A 17,309-nucleotide genomic window follows, 5' to 3' on the forward strand; every position below is an offset into this window, starting at 1 on the left:
TCAGGCAGCAGAATGAGAAAAGGAATGGCTGAAAGAAGTCATTTCCAGGTTGCCTGGCAAAGAGGCTCATCGCATCCATTTGAGTTTTTCCCCATCACATCAGGCAGCACCTAACGGGGCACCAACAGTATTAAACTCCTGGTGTGTGAGAGGTCAGAGGTGACTCAGATTAGAGGAATCAATTCCCATGTTGTCTGTCCAGCTCTCTGAGGTGTCATACAGGCACTGTGCCCACTGTCCCAACAAACATTCTGGGTCTGTTCCTTTAGTAGGGCGTCCATCAACGAAGAACAGAGAGCAGAGTTAAGGGAGCCCCTGTCCAGGAGGAACAAACAGGGCTGTGGAGTGGCTGTATGCTCAGGCTGATGTCCAACGACACAGCCCAGCACCTCTGCAAACATTCTGGTCTGTTCCACAGTGATAATGAGGTAACTACATTTCAGGCAGCGATAAGAAGCTGAAATGAGGCTCTGCTGAACGAGATGCTGCATATCCTCTCCATGAAAGCTCTGCTTTTAATAGCTGGTGACTGAAGAAATACTTGCACCGAACCACATGCACACACGTGGGCAGACACAGCAATGGGAAAGTTTATTATACAAATGAAATGGGAATATCTAGGTAAAACCCAAAATGAACACCTTTGTTTGCTAAGGGACAAAGGGAATGTACCTGCAGATGAGAGGCTAAGAAACGTGCTCCAGGCCACAGGGCAGGGGTTCAAACACAGATCACCCATTTCCAGTCGGGTGTTTCATGTCCCAGAACGTATCACCAGCACAGTGCTGCTGCTTTACCTAAATAGAGTCACTTCCAAGCTCTGCCAAGCTGTCCTAACCAGGAAGCAGCACCATTTCCCCACGCAAGAAAGGTCGCTGGTTTTGACATTATGACCCCATTTACTGATGGCAGACTTTCACTCCATTTGCCTTGGCAAACACGCAGCTCCTTCACCCACCAGGAAAAAATGTTCATCTAGAGAGGATAAAAAAGGAACCCACACTTCTGCCCTTCCAAGTTGTGCTGTGCTGAATCACTGAGGCTTGCAAGGAAAGTGACTTTGTGGTGACTGCTTACAAGACCTGGAAAACAAATTCTGATCAAGAGGAAATGGAAAAGCGTTGTGAAAAGGGAAAGAGTGAACCTCTGGTGCCAAGAGGCAAGCAAAGCCTGAAACCAGAGGCAAAGAGAAAAGGAAGAAAGGTGTGACTAAATGCCAACCAGAAGATGCCTATACCTATATGCTCCATGTAAAGAAAATCACTAGAAATCTAAGTTGCCAGGCAGTTCCCTAGATTTAATTGCTAATTTATTATTTCATCTCTTTGGCAAAGCAGACTTTGTACTCCTCTAGCAAAGCCACTGCTGGGTAAACAGAAAATGACTGCAGAGCTCAACCTTCCTTTGTTCTTAAACCCGCAGCTCTGTGCAACCACACACTGAACTTCTCCCCAGCAAAAAGTGCAATTCCTGCAGGGGGAGGCTGAGGACGCTGGGTAACTCGTGGGGATGCTAAAATGTACCTGCAGACATGGCCACAAAGGCACACCTGGATACAGAGGTAAAGCTGAAGCTGACTTCTGAAATCACTCCTCTCATTCTTATCTTATTTCATTCTCGTCTGCAAGAAATTACAAAGTTTGAGCTGCAGTCACTGTGCTGTAATAAAATCTGTAGACCAAAGTGAGTCGGGGGGAAAATGATTTCTCTCTTTTTAATGCTTCAGACCGTAACAGAAGTGGCAATTCTTGACTTTCAACACAATGCTCCAAACAGCTGCAGGAATGTCACCTCACTGCAGACAGAAACGGGCTGCTTATCAGAAATGGGAGATGGCTGAGACACTGCACTGCTGCTCCCAGCAGCACAGAAAGCAAAAGACACAACCACACCTGGCAGGGCAGCGAGCAGGGCAGACGCCTGGGGTTCTTTCCTAAGAAAGATAACCACTCATCATCATTCAGCCCATGAAAGCAGAAAACCAATGGGCCCCTGTGTGCAGACGCTGCACTCAGTGCCTGAACGCTCAGGCTCTGCCAGCACTTTGACTGCCACGATTCCCACTGCCAAACCAACGCCTCACATTCTCCAAGGCTGATCCTCAGAGACACTTTCAGGCTGCTGGAGGCTGCCTTCTGACAAGGGTTACGTTTCAAACCTTCACTGAATCAGGTTCTGATCATTAGCACGCGTTATTTTTCACAGGCTTTAATGAAGTTGCTGGTTTTGGTTCAGCTCTTACTGCTGCTACTTACTCTGCTGTTTTGTACACGTCAGAGTAGAGCCCTGCCTTCTGGTACTTCTTCTTTGGGGGCCGGGGGGCTTTCTTCTCACGCTGGGGAAGAGAAGGCAAAGGCTGCTGCTGCTGGGTGTTCTCAGGTTCAGGTGGTTTCCCAGGGGCATCCTGAGGACTGGGTGGTTCAGGTGGTGTCTCAGAAAAACTGGAAAAACGTCAAGATGGTCTCAGTGGATTTGTATTTCTTACCATCAGCATTTTCTTACCGTATTTCATCGCTCCTTTTTATGGTCAGCAGCACAAAAGCCTCTAGGTTACAAAATTACCTGATGTCTCTGCTATTTAACAATGCAACTCAATGACCACCAGCCGGCAGTGCTTAAGCATCACCGTAAGAAACAGAGGATCTCTTCACAGCAATATCACTGCTCCTAATGTTTGGAGCCTCAGTGAAGTAATTCAGAAGGTGGTTTGTACTGTTTGCTTTTGTACTCTGAAAATAGCAGGTGGCCAACCTTCACTTAGCTTCCAGGAGCCATGCAACGCATTCCTGGAGCGTGCAGCTCCAGCAACATTCTGCACAGCCAAATGCCTGCACGTCAGCACTTGGTTGTGAAGCACAAACGGATCGTAATTGTTTGGAACTATTCAGAAAACTCAGGGAGGAAGAGCTCTGAGCTCTTTGCTGCAGAGATTTCTGGTGTTTCTTTAGCAGTGACTGCACCCCTCACACAGGTGCACACCTTCCCTCCTACTCACTGTTTTGGTTTTACTCTTTCGCTGCCTATCAGTCGATCTCGCCTGACGTTCAGCATTGCTCGTAACTGTTTCTCAAGCATGTAAGTCACACACTGCAGATTCCCACGGTGCTGCAGCTCTTACAGCTCCCAGCTCAGTGCATGACCTAAGAACTGTCTCTGCTGAAGTACCTCCTCAGTTCTCCTGTTACAAATCCATTAGCTGCATTCTTCACCACGTGTTTCACTTGAGACACAGGCACACACAAACAAGCTTTACATTACCTGTGATTTTACCCCATTTAGGGGTGTGATAAGCAGTGGCTTAGAAAGACCCCATGTGTTCTGAAAACACTGAACTCCTCAGTGAAAACAAATGTAATGAGCAGCGCTTGGAGAGCAGGATTCTCTGATGGGTTAAAATGCCTTAAACATCAACAATATGAAAATGAAAGCAGGCAGCTCTAAGGGAATTACCTCTTACTGCTCTCCTGTTCATCTTCTGGCGGAGGTTTCTGTCGTTTCCTGGCCTGTTCCTCCGACAGCCACCTCTTTCTCTTCCATCCTTTCCTGTGATCTGGATTCAAGTTTACGCTTTGCACCACAGCTTCAATCACATCAGTGATGGTATCAGGTCCGAGGTGTAAAGGGCTGCTGCTTTCTTCCCTCTTATCTAACTCCTGACTGACCAGCCGAGCTGCCTGGAAGGCCTGCATGGACACCACAGCCTGCATTGGGTATTTCCTGGGCCTTCCTGGCCTGCGTTTCACAAAATTGTTCCCTGTCCGTGACTGCCTCTGCAGCTTTTTGGCTTTCAGGATTTTATTGACGTGATCAAGATTTTTTTTTGTTGCCAAGATCTTGTTATAATTGCACATTTTTCTAGCTTGTCGCTGCATGGCTTCAACCACACTTCTCTTGAGATGATGTGGGGAATAGCTGCTCGGCAATCTGTCCGACAGAAGCGAGATGCTGTCACTGCAGGAGCTGCTCGGGATGGCTGGAGCAACGAGGCTGTCCTGCTTGCCCAGGCTCCTCTCCCTGTTGTGGTTTCGAGCAGGACTAGCCGATGGTGGAGCGGAGACATTCGCAATGACTGCTTCTATGCTTTTGTCCAAAGCAGCCTGGCCTTCGTGCTGCGCCATGCGCTGCAGCAAGCTGTCCACAGAATCATCAGCAGCTGTCAGCCTCGTCCCCCGCGCCGGCGCTCCGATCACTGAAACAACCAGAGAAACAATCAAAGTCTGAAGCAAAATCCAACACAGCGCTGACAGAATCGATTGCAAGAAAGGTGGGGTTGGGTGCAGGTAAGCCAAAATACCGGGACAAAGAGAAAGGCAAGTTGACACAGGAAGTCAAATGAGGTCTCACTTTTCGATCTACTTCAACTAGAGGGTCGTGGGCTGAGGACTGAAAAGCTGGGGTTACTGTTAAAGAGAAGGCAACAGAACGTTTCTGTAAAAGGGTTTCTATCTTTTGGCAAGAAGGTGCGTTAGCAGCCAAAGATGCAGCACAGACAGTTCACACTAAGTATTTTCTAGTCTGAATCTGTTACTGTGGAGAGATGCATTCCTCATCAGTTTTCCAAAGTCATGAATTTGCAAGTGCAAATGGAAACATTATTCTGAGAGTACAAACAATTTGAAGGAGGAAGAATCAGCATGTCTGCTCCTGAAGCCCTTCTATGTACAACTTTCTTCCTATGGGCTCAAAAAAGAACCGTGCAGTCACTGCTGTAAGTGTAACCAAACCACCTGGAAACCAAACTGCCTGAGCGACTCAAAGCACTGAAAGGATTTTCACTTTCAGCTTTCAGTTTCTGGTGGAGGGGTGAAGACAAACTTCCCTGTTTTCCTGTGGTCTTTACACACACACTGGGGCAGAGCTGAAGGTTCCACATAGAAGCACCGCCTGCTCAGCTCTGCGAGCAGCTGCCCGTGAAAACTGAACAACACACATTTGGACACAGGGGCTGCCCACGAAGCGGGGCTTCTGTAGGGAAAATGACCCCAAAGGATCAGACATCTGAACTCTGATCCCCAGCAGCTGCAGCGCTGCCCGTGTACTCCGGGATGGTGAGGAAGCAGCTCTGTGTCAAATGCACCGAAATCCCACACGCGTTCCAGAGCTGCAGATGTGACAAAGTCTGCTCTCTTCCAGCACCAGTTCCATGTCTTTGAAGCTGACAAACAACTCGGTTTTGTTCTTTGCTCTGCTGCCCAAGAAATGCCTGAACTTTTGACAGCTGCCTGTGCAGAGGCTTGAACTGCTTGCAGTTGTCCCTTTCCAACAACAAGACACAAGGACACTTCACTCTGGGTGGATTTCCTCAGCACGTGCTGAAGAAAGCTTCGTGGTAAATGTTTAAAGGGAGGAGGAAACAGCAGCTTTGCCACATTCTTTGCATATGGAAATTGAAACCAAGTGGTTCTGTTGGTACACATCCTAGGGATGTTTACTACAAAGCTGCAATCAACTTTACTGTCTAAGAATGTTGGAACTCTCACAGAAGGCTCTTCTACAACTGGCATTCTACAAATGCCTTTCTTGCCTTATCTTCTTGGCCCCACAAGCTCCCCACAGAGGGATTTATTCACCTAATTCATTGATTAGCTGCAGTGCCGCAAGAACTGCTAGCAATTAAAGTCTCAAGCTTCAGGAAGACTAATTTAACACGGTGAGGAACCCAACTCCATTCCAGCACAGCTATGCTGCTGCTGCTTCTCTACATGCCAGCTCAATTTCCCCTGTTCTACAGCACAATTTGAAGCACTTGCACCCTAAGCTGCAAATGGAAAAAGTCAGCATCTCCACGAAACTCCTGCTGCTGTAAAGTTCTCATAGCAACGCTGCCTTTGCCTGCAGCACTGTAGGTCTTAGTATTGCAGTGATCTCCAAAACAAGATGAGCAAATATTACTTGCCTGTAGAAGATGTGCTCTCAGATGTTGATCTCTTTCTGGAAGGGCTGCAATTTGTGCTCTCTGACTGCCTCTGGGAAGGTTTGTCCTGTGTTGGAAGAGTGCCTAAAAAGCAGATCAGGGAAGACAAAAGCACAAAAAAACAACACCACTTCAGTCAGGCAGTGCCAATAAAACACAATGTAGATGCTGAATATTCAAACTAGGAGTATACTTTCTTTCTTTTTCAGCATTAAGAACAGTTCCTTGTTAGGATGTCAGTGCTTGCAGAAGGATGGATCTCAACCCTCACAACAGAATTGCTCGCAGGGCAACGTCACACATGGGACAGTAAAGCGATCCATGAAGAAGAGACACTTAGTATCAGAGGAGCAGCTTTAATGTAAAAAACCGACACCAAAACAAACAAAACACTCCGACACATCCCTGCTTCCAAATGAACTCCCCTCCCGTTTCATCTTCATGGAACAGTTGAGGTTGGAAAGGATCTTCTGCAGATCCCAGACAGCCACCATGTCAGGTTTCCAACGTGTCCACAGAGACTCCAAAACCTTCCCAGGCAATCGGAACCAGAGTTCAAACCCCCTTATGATAAAACAGTTCTGTTTTTTTTTTCTTCTACATGGCCAGAATTTCCTGTGTTTGACTTTGTGCCCGCTGCCCCTCGTCCTGTCACCAGGCAGCGCTGGACTTGGCTCCCTTTTCTGTGCTCCCTGCCATCAGGTCTATGCACCACTGATAAGATTTCCCCTGAGCTTTCTCTTCCACAGGCTCAGCAGTCCCATCTCTGTTTGTATGACGGGATTCCCAAGCCCTCAGTCACCTCGGTGCCTCGTCACTGCATCCCTGCAGTGCCCCCGTGTCTTTCTTGGAGCGAGGAGCCCAGAACTTCTATGATTATTATTATCCTGTGTTGTAACACCTCAGAAATGTTCAACTGAGAGACGAAGTAAACAATACCACGGCTCCAAATATTCCCACTTTTTGACAATGCAGAAGCACCAGACTTAATTTTTCATTAATTCTTCTCAGCAAAGGCATTCCTACAACGCTGTTGGACATTGCCCTGAGCTGCAAGCTGAACGTCTTTGCGTGGAGAATTCCCCACTTTCCTGCATGGCATCCTGGCACAGGGCTCTGGGTGTGTTTCTGGAGGGTCTGCTCTGACAACACAAAGCTAAGAAGGAAGCTGCAGTGGAACTCTGCAGGGAGACCACATGCAGTTGCTCAGTATTAGAAAGAACAATTGTCTTCTCATCCCTGGATCAATTTTTCTAGTGAGGAACTACAGGAGATATTGATTTCATACTGCGTAGATTAAAACAAATGCCCTGAGACCTCAGGAAAAAAACTGGAAAAGAAAGGCTAACTGCTATAAGCACAAAGAGGTTATAATAAGTTTCAGCAGGAAAAAAAGACGAGAGGAATTGAAAGAGCTGCTTCATTACAGAGCAGCTCATCACTGAGGTTTCTTACACATGACCACACACACAGGGTTCCTTCCTCTCATAGATTTAACTGCTCACCTCCCTCAGCTGCCCAACCTCAGCAGGCAGGAGCCCTTCAGCCCCTGCGGGGCCTCAGCTGCGCAGCCAGGCCCTGGGGTGACAGAGGCCGAGTCCTGATGGAGTTCAGTTGGTGCTCAGCCCAGGGTGCCATGCTAGGCCTGGGGTCAGGCAGCGCTCGGCCCACACTCCTGTGTTAGGCTTGGGCTCAGGCAGCGCTAGCCCTATGGTCAGGAAGCAGCCCAGGCTGCAGTCCCAGGCCCAGGAGGCACTAAGCCCAGGGTCAGGCAAGTGCTAGGCCTCAACTGCAGTGCAAGGCCTGGGGTCAGACAGGTGCCAGGCCCAGGCTTCAGCGCTAGGCCCAGGCGGAGGCGCAGGCCCCGGCGGTGCTAGGCCCGGCCTTGCCGCCAGGCGGCGCCGTTGCCCACGGCCCTGCCCAGCGCTGCCGCCCGCCGCCGCTCGGCCCTCGGGTCGGGCACGGCGCACAGCGCTGCTTCGCGACCCGAAACCGGCACACCAGCAGCTAAAATATACCTCGCATTTGAACACGGAGGTTTCCCTCGTCTGAGCACGCACTCTCCGAGCTCTGGGCGCACACACCTTGTGTCACGCTGACGCTTGCCTCAAACCTCTCCTTGGCTTTTCAATGGGATGAAGGGAGTTTCAAACCACCAAACAGCTTCTTTAGGTTCCCCTTCGCTCCAGGCACGGTGAGACCACCTTAAAATAAGCTCCCAGCTGTTCAGAGCAACTCGAGGTGTGAAGCTGCGGCGGTTCCCTGAAGAAGCCCCACGCAGCAGCGCCCACAAGCGGCTGCTGTGCTGACAGCCCCCGTGTCCCGCCGAGCCCCACGTAAAGACAACTCCTTACAGCCCCACGACCTTCCTGCCGGCCCCCGAGTACGGACTGTGCAAAGCTGCACGCCTTTAGGACTGAAACGCCTCTCTGAAGTGCATCTCCTGTGAAACGCCACCGTTCATCCGCTGAGCCCCGGGTGCCGAAACGCAGCATCCCAATTACAGTTCTGATCCAATGGGAGAGCGTCAGACATCAGCTAAGATGACAGAAAGTACGCGCCGAGGAAGGCGGCCATGCAGGGTTTTGTGTTCAAAATCCTGTGGAAATGGAGGGTGTTTTCCATACGGGGTATTTCTGAAATAAATTATGACGAATATCCCCTATGGATCACAAGGGACCATTTTAGAAAGCAGTCCCTAACGCTGCTCTCCCACTGCTTGCTTTAACAGCTCTCATTCTGCGTTCCCTCCACCACGCACCTCAGCTGCATCTGGTTCAATAAATCAAAAAAAAAAATCATCCTTGATGCACCACATTTTCCCTTCATCTCTGCCATTTTCCGCAGTGCACAAAAATAGGACCCAGGTCTTTCACAGTAACAGCCACAGAATCACAATTCAGCAGTACCGATTAAAAACAAAGCCAACTATGCAACTTGCCATTGATCTAAAGGGGAAAAAAAAAAGGAAAAGCATGGGGCTTTTTTCTAGATGCAGTCTAAGCCCTCTGATGCACGTAGACGACGCGGGCATCAGGAGCTCCTTGTGAATGAGATGAATGCTGAGCTGGAAGCTGCTCTCACAACACCAACAGCTGGTTCCAATCACGAGAAATACACTTACTGAAAGTGATACGCTGCATCTGATGAACCAAATAAACACGCCCTAAGAGGGAGAGTGATTCAGAGCCTTCGCTAGCAGGTTTCAAGCCTAAAACATCTCTAATTAGGCCGTTCCTCATAAAAACCCAAGTCAGATCATTCACTGTAATGGAATTCCTCAGGAAATTCCCAGAACTGCACAAGCTACCACAACGGTTCTTCGCTCCTCCGAGCTGCATGTAACCCTTTGGTGACTGAGCTCCTTCAATTCTCCTTTCCATCTCAGCAGCAGAGGCGACGTTACGGCTCTACTGCCTTCTCCTGACACCTCCCCCGGTGTCGTTTTAACCAAATACTACAAATACTAAAATTCTGCCTTTCTCTTATCAACGCTGCATGCAGATGTACTTTACTTTCCTCACATTGGAGGATAACACAAATGCAGGCGAGGCAGCAGGAGGCATCAAATGGAAGCTTTACAAGCAAGGAACACGAGGAGGTAATATTCCTTACCGACAGCGAGCTGCTTCCCCAGCACTCGCTGTGAGCTACCAGTCACAAGTGATTTTGGGCAAAGGATTTACATTTACCAGGGAGAGCACAGGAAGAATGGAGTAAAGGAGGAGAAACTGTCGGCATTTTTTAACACAGCAGAACGGAGGTCCTTGAACAGCAATCCTCTGCTGCTGCCACTGCCATTTTCTGTGCAGCCTTAGCTCTGTTTCAGTTACGTTTAGGGATATGTAAGACGAGCTTCCCAGCTATGAATAAAACAGTCATTACAATGTTTGGTCTTGGGCATTCCCAGGATCATTTTGCAACTGCTTGGAGGTCCTGCAAAAGGCCTCAAGTCAGGGATCAAAACCACGCTACAGTAAAGATGATCAAAACACCTAAAATCGGGTCATAAAAGAAATACCAAACATTTTCTTTAATGGAAAAGTAACTCACAGTAGGAGTCCCCACAGCTAGCCTCAACTCAGTCCATCCAACTTCAAAATAAGTGGACAGAGAATTTCCACAATATCAAAAATCGTATGAAGTTTTAACTCAATTTCTCCAGAAACCAGAAGGATAAAGAAAAGCCTTTGAATGAAATCATCCTTAGGAAACTTTGTACGCAAAGCAAAGCAAATCTGATGGGAAGAGGCACCCATGCAGCCCCACACACAGAACTCATCCCATTAATCTGCGCCAGAAGCTGAGCAGAACAGCGTTAACACAACAGAAATCCTCACAAAAACCCCCAACCAACCGACAGCAGTTCTAAAATCCAACAGGGGAAAAACTGCCACAAAGCCAAAGCTATCGCTGCCTGCCTCTCCAAGCGCAAGCAGGTTTAGAGCTCACCGTAACAGGGCTGATGATAACAAGGCTCCCTTACCTGACAGAGGCTGCAGTGCCTTCTCAATAGGAGGCAACGGCTCCTTTCGCAGCGGTCGATTTAGCGAGCTGTCCTGGCCGCTGAAGAGTCCAGGGCTGTCAGTTAGTTTTTTACGTCCATTGGTGCTGGTAGAGTTTGTGACTCTGCAGCTGCCTATTGCACTTGTGAAAAGATTGGTGTGCTCGTCGCTGCTGGCCGGCTCGGAGCTGGGGGTAAATCCCCCCAGGGACAGACCTGGGGAGCCGTCTGAGCAGTCTATCTGTAACGGCGTCTGCAAGCCCAGTGCTAAGGAATTAGACTCCGAAGGCTCCCTCCGGACCCACTGTTCGTCTCTGCTCAGCAATCCCTTGGAAGGCGACAGGTGGGGACAAGACATGTGACATCTGTGTTTCTCCTTATGTTTGTACCTCTCACCGACAGCCTCCTTCCCGAATCTGTAGCGCTTCAAGGACTCCAGAACTGTTCTGGAAGAGCTATTGGCCGTGATGGTGTCCATGGAAACCTGCGGCTGCTCGGAAGTACGGTGCTCTCTGTGTTTGTGGCGGTGCCGGTGCTTGTGCTCCAGCATCCAGCCGTAAGCCATCTCGGGGGGAACGCTGGGGTACGTGCTCATGGACAGCAGCGGAGTCCTACTCGTCGTGAGGAAAGCTTCCTGGCGTAAAAGTTTATGCTTTTTCTTGTGGTATTTGGTGGGATTGAGAAGCAAATGGCCTGTATGCATGTAGGAGGGCGGTGGCAGCGGGGTGGTGAAAGAAGGAGAAGGTGGAGGGGGATAAAGAGTCGGAGGGTACCTTCCGTAATAACCTAAACCTATGGGAGCAGCTGCGAGGGGGGAAGGAGAGTAAGGCATGCCGTAGGAGGGATAGAACCCGGTGCTGGAGAGAGGAAAGCTGAGGCTGTGCATGAAAGGCATCTCTGCCATAGCCTCCCGCATCTTCGGAGGCCTGCCTCTCTTCTTCTTCAAATCGGGTTTCCTAATGTAGTGCAACGGATCTAAAGGAAAAGTAGGGTGAGTGTAGAAACTATTGAAATTGATCCGGAAAATGGTAGGCAGGAGATCCCGGGGTATAAAATGGTGACTTCTGTGGGTTATTCTAATTTCGCTTAATCGACTGATTAATTCTTCCAACTCAGCCAGGAAATCCGGGTCCTGCCTACCCCGAAGCTGAGGATATTTCTTTTTCCTTTTTCGCTTCTGCCTCTTCATTTTGTCGTAACTGAGGTAATCGTGACTCCGGCGCTTGCATTTGTGTTTATGCTTCTCTTTGAGATTACTTAAAACCGTGGAAGCTTCGGGTGCAATAAGGGAAACGTGATCAAAGGAATGCCTCTTTTTCTTCTGCCCACAGAATTTCTCAGCTCGATCCGAAGTGCTGTTGTTATCTGTTCCTATTCCACTGTCGCTGGGTATGGTCTCATCGCTGTGAGATTCGCTCACGGGGGAAGGAGTGGCTTCTTTCAGCGATGTCAGCTCACTCAAGTGAGAAGGAGAGTTTGGCAACAAGGTGGGTGGCGATAATCTCCTCCTTCCCTTAGCAGCTTTCTTCATTGCGAGTGTCTGAACAACGCTTCCTTGCCTGGAGTGGATGTGCAAGTAAGGCACCGAGCTGGGCTCAATGAACCCCGCGTCGCTGCTGACGGGGCTCTGCCCCCCACTGACCGCAGAGGACTGAGAGCAAACGGGGGACGGGAGGATCTCGGAATTATTCGCTGCTGAAGGCAGCAGGTGGGGAAGCACTTGGCCAAACGACGTCCCGGGAGTTTGTTGAGCAGACTTCTCAAGAACCGTCAGGCTGGCAGAATTGCCGGTTAAAATCCCGTTCAGGACAGCTTTGGGTTTCCTTCCTCTCCTTTTTCCTATATAAATCGTTCCTTTCTTGCTGACATTTATTTGCTGGCCCAGTTTTGAACCAAAAGTGGCAGCAAGAGTTGACACCGTGTTGTGGAGCTTGGATTGCACTTTCCCTTTGTTATTTGGTTCCACCGTACTCGAGAGAATCTGATTCAAAAGTTTCTTTCTCTTCAAAGTTTTCATTTTATTTATTTTCCGAATAATTGTTTTCATTAACTGCCCGTTGTTTCTCTTGGCAACTTTTCTGTCTGAGTCTACTTCCAAATCACTCATGCTACAAATATTAGGCTTTTGGACTTCTTCTGGCCCTCGGAGCTGGTCCTTTCTCTCATAAAAATCCCCGCTCCGATGCTGATCGCTCTCAGACTCTATCTTGTTCGAGCTCTCCGTTCCAACAAAAGGTGCCACAGAAAGAATCGGTGGCTTCATTTTAATCGATGACCTCATCTGCCTTTTAGGTCTCCCTCTCTTTTTAGGAAAAGCTTGTCCCGATAAACTCTGCTTTAGGGAAGGAATTTCCACCTCGGGCTGCAAAATAGGAGGTTCCTGCTCTTCTTTTGACTGCACTGAAAAGACTTTTGATGCTGGGATCTTCAGAGTTCTCTTGGGGGGACCTTCGAGCTCCGGCATCTCCTTGGATTTAGGTCTTCCTCTTTTAGGTTTATACATGTCAGGTAAGAAATCATCCGACATACACAAACTTGAAGGTTGTTTGTGAGCACTGTAGAACTTCTGAGTCTGCTTGTCAGACTCAGTCAGCAGTGCAAGAGACTGTCCACTGCCCTCATTCAGTTTTGGCAGCTGATGCTTAACAAATTCGTGCTCCACAAACGAAGACGATCCTATGTTTTTTAAGAATTTGGCCTGCTCCAAATTACTGCTGGATAGTGCACTGTATGAAATGTTTTTAAAAAGCTCGGACCTTTCCAGTTCCAGACCCTTTGGAGGCCGGCATGTGCTTCTCGACACCACTTTAGTCCATCGTGGCTTCCTTCCTTTTCTCTTCTTTAAAGGTTTGGATTGCTGACTGGTGCTCAGATTTTTTGCTCCTTGGCAGGATTTATCTGATGCAGCTATTGCACCGATCTTTAGGAACTGCTTGCTACTAAACAAGCTTGTAAAACTCACTACCGAAGGGGTGACAGTAGCATGAATGCTTGTTTCAGCTGCCAAAATGGGTTTTTTCCCTATAGAAGGGCTAGTTCTTGAAGTTTCTACGTAAGTAGCCTTTGAATCACTTAGGTCTTTGTCAGCACCTTTAAAATCGGTGCTCAGAGTATGGTTCAACGTTCTGTTGATGTTTAGAAGCGTGCTGTCGGGAGAAAACTGACTTTTGCCAATCTGATCTGAAATGCCTTCTAGGAGATCAGCCGTGGAACTCAGATGCAGCGGGTTGGGGGCTAACTGCGAAGATGCTGCTGAGAGGCTCCTGTTTAAGGTGGTAACAGACACTGTGGGTGAAGGCGACGGGAGATTTCCCTCTCCTACTGCACTAAACGGGGACTTGGCTGTGGATACGTCTGAAGCACCTCCTGTCCTGAAGTCTGGTGAAGTGCAATAGACCGGAGGCTGTTTTTCGTGCTTAGATGTTTCATAAATCCCTTTCTCACTGCCTGTGTAACCATCCTGTGGGACGCAGATTCCTTCATTAAACATTTCTTTGCCTACATCAGCGATTTCTTTCCGAATTGAAAATTTTTCCAAGCTACTTTCTTTGCTCTGCCTCGCAATATGCTTCTCAAACGTTTTGCTGCTAGTATTTTCTTTCAGCAAATCCGTAGTATCGTGGCTTTCAAGGCTGCTGAGGTTAGAATTGCAAGGAAGCTTAAAGGGCTCCGAGGCAGGCATAAGGGAGTCTGCTTTCAGAGTTCCAGAGTCCTTGTTAACCAAACCCACTGGAGTGCTGATTCCTGTGGGCTTCTTTCCAGAGTCCTTGCTAACCAATCCCACCGGACTGCTCATGCCTACTATCTTCCTCCCAGAGTCCTTGTTAACCGGACCCACTGGGCTGCCAATCCCTGGCGTCTTCCTACCAGAGTCTTTGTTAGGCAGAGCCGTGGCATTGCCAGTCCCCGGCATTTTCCTCCCAGCATCCTTGCTAACCAATCCTGCAGGACTACTTATTCCCAGCAACTTCTTCCCAGCATCCTTGTTAATCAGTCCGGCTGGAGCGCTGATCCCCGCTGGCTTCTTTGCAGACTCCTTATTAGTCAATCCGGTTGGAGTGCTGATACCTGGAAACTTCCTCCCAACATCTTTGTTAATTAATCCAACTGCAGAGCTGGTCACTGGCTGTTTCTTTCCAGAGTCCTTGCTAACTAACCCAGGTGGAGTGCTGATCCCTGCCAGCCTCTTTCCAGAGTCCTTGTTAACCAATCCTATTAACGGGCCGATCCCTTGTGGCTTCTTCCCAGAGTCTTTGTTAACCAATATGGCTGCGCTACCAATCCCTAATGGCTTCTTCCCTGAGTCCTTATTGACCAATCCAACAGCAATACCAGATCCTGGCAATTTCTTTACCAAATCTTTATTAACTATCCCACTTGCAGGAATGGTTCCTGGCAGCTTCTTCCCAGAGTCTTTAACCAAACCAGATGCAGTTCCGCTTCCAGGCTTCTTCTGCTTCGTTTTGGAAGACTTCGAAGGAGGACAAGTTGCAATAAGTTGAGCCAATTTCTCTGTAACAGTTGTTGCTCCATTAATCTGTGTTCTATCCTTTAAGTCAGAATTATGGCTACTGATAAGAGTTGGAGGAGATGACTTTATATAATCTGTCATTTCAGTGTGCAATGGGGAAACTTTCTTAGGTAAGGGATTTGTTTCTACTTGTATACCTTCTTCCACATGTAATTCAACTGTTGTAACTTCTCCAGCTTTCTTGTACGACTTTGAAGGGTCCTACAAGTTAATAAAAAGAGAAGTTCTTTAGGAATAGAGCACAAAGACCCACTACCTCAACAAATTCTATCAGGAACCTGTCAATAATTCTTCCTCGTTTCGAAGGACATTCTTTTCGCACAGAGCTCCCAACACATCTTTGAAATGCACGGATACATTCACTCCAATCTGGGCCTAAGAATGGAAGATTCCCATCCCTTATAATTACATGTGCACACAATTTCAAAACATTGCAGGACATCTCATCTCAAGCATTAAATGGAGAGAGAAAGGCATCAGTGTCATCCTCATCCATCCCTCTCCAATAAAAACGAGTAAGCCAATTGCTTGGTACTTACTGTACTTAATTACAGTCAGCACTGGGTGGATTACATTTTAGAAAACTCTAACTATGGTAGGCAAATATCTAATTGTACTGAAGAAAGATATAGCCTGGATTCCTTTGAAATCATTTGACATCTTGGGTGCTGCTCATGAATGAAGTACTGACTCGGCAAGCTGCACCAGTACGATCCCAACAGAAGACTGCAAGCTGGACTCAGTCTGGCATTATTTCCTAGAGATGGGAAATAGTTGCTTAGGTAACACGTGTTGCCCGAGCTGTCGGAGCTCTGCAGTGCGCAGACGTGCTGACCTGCCACTTTTCTGCAGGGCCAGAGCCAGAGGTGCTGCTTGCTGGCACTCAGTGGAAGCTACTGAGTCAGCATGACCCACAACATGGTTCCAAACCTGAAATCCAACCACTGCAATCAGGGCTCTCAAACATGCTGCAGACACAGGGAGACTGCGAGTCCCAGAGATCTTCAATAAATAGTACTGAAGGAAACTTTCTGATCATCCTTAGTCATAGAGATCCTTCTTGCAGTTCTGTATTATCAAAAGCTTCTGTTCATGGGAGGTGTTGCTATCACTAAGGTGTTGCTGTCACACAGAAGGAGTAAGATTGTTTTAAAGTGGCACTGAAAATTAAACTTCAGTAGTGCACGGCCAGGAACTTTGGGAATAACAAGTATGGAAAGCAACAGTGAGGAAAACATTTGAATACAGTGCTCGTGCACTGAGGAAATCAAGCAACTCTCAGCTTAACTGTACCAGCACCAGCCAGAGTGCTTGCACACACCAGCTGTAAGAGTTCTAAAGCAGTTGGCCAAAAGCTAATCAAAGCAGGTCACTCCACCCGCCTGAGATGAGCCCCGATCTCTGCTGGGCTCACACTAAAATCCTTGATGCACCAGAAGCAAAACAGCCCTGATGTTACCACCGCTGCCTACCAGCCTGATTGTGTTTTCAGAAAACAAACAAGGTTTCCCAAGAGCAGCGATGCATCTCCGATCAAAGTCCTCCTCTTGGAGAAGGGTGGACAGGAGCACGGGTAGAGGCCGGATGCCTCCAAATGCAGATACAGAACAAAACCCACCAGTCATATGGGCTACTGATTTTTAGCTGTGGTGGAAAAAGCGACTGTGGTCTACAGAGAATAGTTTGGCACTTAGCCCAGCTTTTCTGTGGCAGCTGCAATCTTATGTAAATTCTGCTGGAGCGTCACATTTCAGGAACTTCCCCCCCGTTCACCCACCCTCATACTCACCAAACCCACAGCTGGGGGCGGGGAGGGGAGCAGCCCCATACCCTAAAGCATGGGGACAAAAGTGCGCCAGGCTTTCCTGAAATGACTTCTGTTGTGCAAACAATCACTGCACGACAGGGAAGGCGTAATCTGAAGTCCCAAATATATTACAGAGTGCTTTCGACGAGTGCAGCACTTGAAAGCTTCCGTGTTTGGCCCCGTTCACATGCAGCTCTCCAAATGGCAGCTGGTCCCACGCTTTCATTCTGTCCCTGGTGCTGGAAGCTGCCTTACACGAAGCTCATTTAGCACTGCATGACTTTGTGCAGTCAGTCTAAAACAAGACCTCAGGTCCCAGATCCTGCAGAGAACGCTCCGAGCCACTCCAAAGAAGATGAACCGAAACATTTACTCTGCTTTGGTACCTTTCTGCCCAGTTTTTCACTTGGTGGCTGTGATCTCATCAGCAGCCTTCCCTGCCTAACCAAAGGCAAGATACAGAAGGACAGAGCGCTGCACTCAGCAGTTTTACAAAGACATAAGATGAAGCAGAAAGGCAAGTCCCAGCCTGCTCACCCTATTTTAGAGTTAC

General features: G+C 48.3%; 1 protein-coding gene across 1 annotated transcript in view; it reads right to left on the reverse strand.

Moving 5' to 3' along the window:
* The window catches only part of ASH1L (ASH1 like histone lysine methyltransferase), a 38,660-nt gene that overhangs the window by 14,968 nt on the left and 6,383 nt on the right, over positions 1-17,309 (reverse strand). The window contains exons 3-6 of the mRNA XM_042894820.1: positions 10,401-15,150; positions 5,897-5,998; positions 3,451-4,189; positions 2,256-2,441 (exon numbers count right to left, since the gene is read on the reverse strand). Of these exons, the coding sequence (XP_042750754.1) occupies positions 2,256-2,441; positions 3,451-4,189; positions 5,897-5,998; positions 10,401-15,150 (5,777 nt within the window). The remainder of the gene's footprint in view (positions 1-2,255; positions 2,442-3,450; positions 4,190-5,896; positions 5,999-10,400; positions 15,151-17,309) is intronic.

This window comes from Lagopus leucura, unplaced genomic scaffold (genome assembly GCF_019238085.1).
Source record: "Lagopus leucura isolate 7727_CA_CO unplaced genomic scaffold, USGS_WTPT01 205-1_obj-0_obj, whole genome shotgun sequence".
Lineage (NCBI taxonomy): Eukaryota > Metazoa > Chordata > Aves > Galliformes > Phasianidae > Lagopus > Lagopus leucura.